Source organism: Salvelinus sp. IW2-2015, unplaced genomic scaffold (assembly GCF_002910315.2).
Source record: "Salvelinus sp. IW2-2015 unplaced genomic scaffold, ASM291031v2 Un_scaffold37, whole genome shotgun sequence".
In the NCBI taxonomy this organism is placed as follows: Eukaryota; Metazoa; Chordata; class Actinopteri; order Salmoniformes; family Salmonidae; genus Salvelinus; species Salvelinus sp. IW2-2015.
The window spans coordinates 306,999-311,988 of NW_019942507.1; the positions used below are offsets into that span (position 1 = coordinate 306,999).

Genomic DNA, 4,990 nt, shown 5'->3' on the forward strand with positions numbered 1-4,990 from the left:
AGTTGTGTATTTTGTGGGGTGTCAAAGTATAAAAGTGGATCTACTACCTTTCTGTATACGTTTAGATGCTATACTTTTGTTTTTGTTTTTCCTTACATAAATAATAAAAACAAAGCATGTATAAAGACAATGTTTATGACAACGCAAATGAGAGATAAGAAATTCATGCAAGGGGCATAATTTGGTCATCGTAGCCAAATTAAAAAGGCATCTTAATAACGTAATAAAACAACAGCCAAAATCAGATGCTTTAGGCTACTTACAATAACAACGGAAATAGTTTTTTTTTTTATGTGTAAAATAACAAAACAATAATCAACAGTTAATTCATGCAGACAGATTGATTAAACATGTTGTTATTATTATTATTATTGTTGTTGTTATTGTATTCCACCCACATCAATGTACAACGTCCTCAATAATGGAAAGTTATAGGCTACAATGAGCCTGCTTCCTTCAATTTATTTTGATATAACATTTTTGTCATGCTCCTTGAATAAAGTGAACAAAACGCTGTCCTTTGGTTATAGCGCGTGTAACTCGAACTACACCAAATATTCCTTCCTTTGACATGAAAATCGTTTAGGAAAAATCGAATTCTATGGTCATGCCAGGACTGCGGCCTTTCCCTGTAGTATCATGTTTCGTTGGAAAGGTGAAGGGGAAACTAAGCACATTTGACTTTTACGTATCCATGAGCAGTGAAACCTGATTGAGTTAGACCATTATGGCTCCTTGAGCATCGGGGCGAGAGGCGGCTCACTGAGGAGTGCTACCTGGCGTGTGACGTGGTTCTCCCTGCCTGCCTACTGCTGCAGAAGGAGAGTACAGGTACTTGAGCGCCGTTAACTTTACAAGAGAGCCTCTCCTGAAACGCATTTTCTTTTGACTGGCTGCATGGCTTTCTGATCCGAGACGACGAGACGAGCGGGAGCATCCGGATTTGGGGCGACACGCTGCTCTCTCTCCTCGCGCCCAACTAATGATAACAAATAGAGAAGGGGTTAATCATTCACGCGCTGCCACTTAACACGCGGATGTGTATTTGTTTACTTATCCGTCAATTTTCCTCCCTTGTAGCAGAGAGCAAGTGCACTTTTGCGTGTTTGAGTAAGATGCGAGCATACTGCAAACACGTCTGCAATCAACCAGAAGCCTCTCACGCCCATTAAAAGTCACTAGTTCAACTCAAGCTTTTCTCAGAGTACAGAGCCTGTGTCCTAAATGGCGCCCTTATATTCCCTATCGTGCACTATTGACCATCAGCAGTGAAACGTGGTTAAAATAAGTGCACTAAATAGGGAATAGTGTGCCATTTGGGAAGTGATCGGGGTGGGTTCCCCAGCTATGAGACTCTCAAGTCCGTCTAGGCCCCTTTTCATCAAGAGGTCCTCGTAGACATCACTACAGTTAATAAAGTGCATTGTGGTGCTTGTGCCCACTGCTATCATTATACTGCTGCATGTTTGTCAACCACAACACAACAAACCCACCTACCTACTGCTACTAAAAGTAGCCTACCTACTATCAATAGCCTATAATACACAGGTAGCCAATGTGCGTGCACTTTGGTTTATGGATTTGTGGGAGGGAAGCTGCAGAGCGCATGCTGTAGCTTGGCCAACATGTAAGTCAAATTATGCCTTTGGGTGCAAGGGGGTTGAAAGGAGAGGAGGATAGAGCTGCTTTGTATTGTTGCCCTAGTTGGTGATGCCCCGCCTCTGATGCTACACTTAAACCTGGCACCCTGCTAAAACAAACGAAAGCCAGCAGCACCAAGCTCAGCCCAGCTCAGCTCCCACTCAATGCAATTAAGGCGGACTTCAGTCGACTCTCCTACCTACGTGTTCATCTAGCAAGGATCGACGTTGAGTCAACAGGAACCAAAGAGAGAGAGAGAGAGGGGCTTTGGTCCCCCAAAAAAACAGAAGGAGAGATTGCCTAGCCTTCTAATTTCTCCCCTCTCCACCAGCCCCAGAACAATGTCGATGAGCCCTAAGCATACGACTCCTTTTTCTGTTTCCGATATCTTGAGTCCTCTTGAGGAGAGCTACAAGAAAGTAAGTATGGAGAATAACAACTTAGGGGCACCTCTCGCGTCTTACCGGCAACCGCAGGTGTCTCAGGCGGCGATGCAGCAGCACCACATGGGCCATAACGGGACTGTGTCCGCAGCGTACCACATGACGGCGGCAGGGGTGTCCCAGCTGTCACACACCGCGATGGGGGGCTACTGTAACGGCAACCTAGGCAACATGAGCGACCTGCCGCCCTACCAGGACGGTATGAGAGGCAGCGCCACTGCCACCGGCTGGTACGGAGCCAACACAGACCCGCGATTCTCCACGAGTAAGTATACCTTTAGTCTGCATGAAGCCGAACAGCTGAGGGTATAGCTTTTTATTACGCATCATCACGCACGCTAGTCTACACTAGAGCCATATGCTCGGGTCTGCACTGAAATTAGCGATAGAAATGACTGAACCTCTTTGTTATTGTTTCCAGTTTTTGCATCGATACTGACAGGCTATTGTTTCACTAAGAGGGAGTGTTAGGTATATTCATTGTTAATCACCCAATTTCGTGACCCACTCTGTGCCTTCTTGCCAGTCTACCAATATCATGTTTACCATGGATATAGGAACATGTTTCAAATAAAGCTGACATCACCTTGAAAATGTCCTTCACTTTTTAGTTGATGATACATTTGTGCTCCCGCGGTCAAGATTGATGCTTCTAATAGTCTATTTGATTTAAGATTATTGTCACTCAGGTCTGTATAGATATAACACAGACACCTGTTGCTGGTTTCTACTCTATTGTGAGTAGCCTACAGAAGTTTCATGCACCTGTCATGTGGGGGTGTATCGAATGAGTTATTAGCCTATTATTCATCTGATTGCACTAAATATATAAACGATATAATTCCGTTAAAATAGGCTACTAATTATGGTTAGGTCATTTGTCCATTAGGAGACAGACCTGTGAGTGACATGAACATATTACCATCAGTTTTTACCGAAGGGTCATATTCCTACACGTTTTAAATTCAATTCATTCACATTGTGTATTATTTGATGGTTAAAGGTATTGAAGCGTTATAATAATAGCATTATTATTATTATTGTTATCATAATCATCATCATCTCACTGGCCTATTTCTGCTTTCAGTCTCCCGCTTCATGGGCTCTTCCTCGGGCATGAACATGGGCAGTATGGGCAGCCTCGGCTCCCTCGCGGATGTCGGCAAAGGCATGGGCCCGCTGTCAAGCACCCCGAGAAGGAAGAGACGCGTGCTGTTCTCTCAGGCTCAGGTCTACGAGCTCGAGCGGCGATTCAAACAGCAGAAGTATCTCTCGGCGCCCGAGAGAGAGCACCTGGCGAGCATGATTCACCTCACCCCGACCCAGGTCAAAATCTGGTTCCAGAACCACCGGTATAAGATGAAGAGGCAAGCTAAGGACAAAGTGTCGCAGCAGCAGATGCAACAGGATACTAGTTCCTGTCAGCAGCAGTCCCCTCGGCGGGTGGCCGTGCCGGTGTTGGTGAAGGACGGCAAGCCATGCCAAGGCAGTGCCCACACTCCAACCACTACTATCCAGACACACCACCAGCAAGGGGCCAATGTTATGATCATGTCCAGTAATGGTTCAGGCCTAGGCCAGCACCAGGGCCAGCAGGTGGTTAGCGCAGATCACTCTCCAGACCTAGCACATCATTCGGCCAGCCCGCCGTCTCTCCAGACCCAGGTAGCTAGTCTCTCTCACCTGAACTCATCCAGCGCCGAGTACGGGACAGCCCTGCAGTGTTCTGCTCTCTTATATGGCAGGACATGGTGACAGCAAGACAAACTATGATCACAAACAAACAACACTGTTGTCAAAGCTTTTGCTAGAAAAAAAGTCCCTCAACAGACAAACAAACAAACTCGGTTACTTTGTATACATTTTCAACAACACCGCTTGGTACATTTGGTTGACGCTCTTCTAAAATGTTATTTACTCTTTTGTAAAGCCTTGTTGGACGCGGACAGTAGGAGGGGAAGAAAGAAACTTGAAAGACGAAGTGTTGAGTACATGCAATTTCAAGCCTCGCCTTGAAGGTGGATTTTTATTTATGTAAATTATACTGAGAAGGTATAAAAAGGGTTACGTCAAGAGGTAGGCCTTCTCCTGTGTGTAGGTCATTGGGCTAAGGTCTCAATAGAAAAACTGTGGGTGCTTTTCAACTTTTGTCACAGAAGGCTCTGGTTTATAATAGATTTCATGTAAAACGTAGCTTGTATATTTCTGTAAGAGTTTTGAATTGAACATATAGCCTAGTTTTTAGCAATCTGTTGTACAAAGTTTTTATGCTTTTGATGGTTTGTTGCTGGTTCTTTTAGTTCTATCGGTATTTGTACGTTTTATTTACTTGTAACTTATATAGATATTTTACTTAAATACAGCCAAACAATCCTATTAATAAATTATGGAAATAAAATAATTCAGATCCATTTATTGAAATTGATTTGTATACTGTTTCAGAGAAGAAGATATAGGCCTACGAGAAACCTTGACAATTTGTTTTCAGAAAATGATATAGGCATATTAACAACATCATCTTCAACTTACTATTATTATTATGAGATTATTTGTAATTTTTAAATGTAACCTTTATTTATCTAGGCAAGTCAGTTAAAAACAAATTATTATTTACAATGACGGCCTACCGGGGAACAGTGGGTTAATTGCCTTGTTCAGGGGCAGAACGACAGATTTTTACCTTGTCAGCTCTGGGATTCGATCCAGCAACCTTTCGGTTACAGGCCCAACGCTCTAAACAATAGGCTACTTGCCACAAAATAGTGTCTATAACCCACCTTAGCTTGTCAATTCAGTACGCCTCATTTTATACCGACATTATTTTGCTGTTTTATTAGAATAGCCTATGTTAACTGCACACAAAATCGGCTTATAAGCAATGCATGACGAATGAAAACCTGTTCCTT

At 43.4% G+C, this 4,990-nt stretch overlaps 1 protein-coding gene across 1 annotated transcript; it reads left to right on the plus strand.

Moving 5' to 3' along the window:
• Nucleotides 1-1,632: 1,632 nt before the first annotated feature.
• On the plus strand, nucleotides 1,633-4,477 carry nkx2.1 (NK2 homeobox 1). The gene is made up of 2 exons (XM_024135044.2): nucleotides 1,633-2,349; nucleotides 3,172-4,477. Exons 1-2 carry the CDS (start codon nucleotides 1,983-1,985, stop codon nucleotides 3,837-3,839), a joined length of 1,035 nt encoding a protein of 344 aa, XP_023990812.1. The 5' UTR covers nucleotides 1,633-1,982; the 3' UTR covers nucleotides 3,840-4,477.
• Nucleotides 4,478-4,990: the final 513 nt, after the last annotated feature.

Excerpts from the sequence above, each read along its gene's own strand:
- nkx2.1 (XM_024135044.2), top strand. The coding sequence starts at position 1,983 with ATGTCGATGAGCCCTAAGCATACGACTCCTTTTTCTGTTTCCGATATC. Across the intron at positions 2,350-3,171 it reads AGACCCGCGATTCTCCACGA|TCTCCCGCTTCATGGGCTCT; the intron begins GTAAGTATACCT and ends TTCTGCTTTCAG.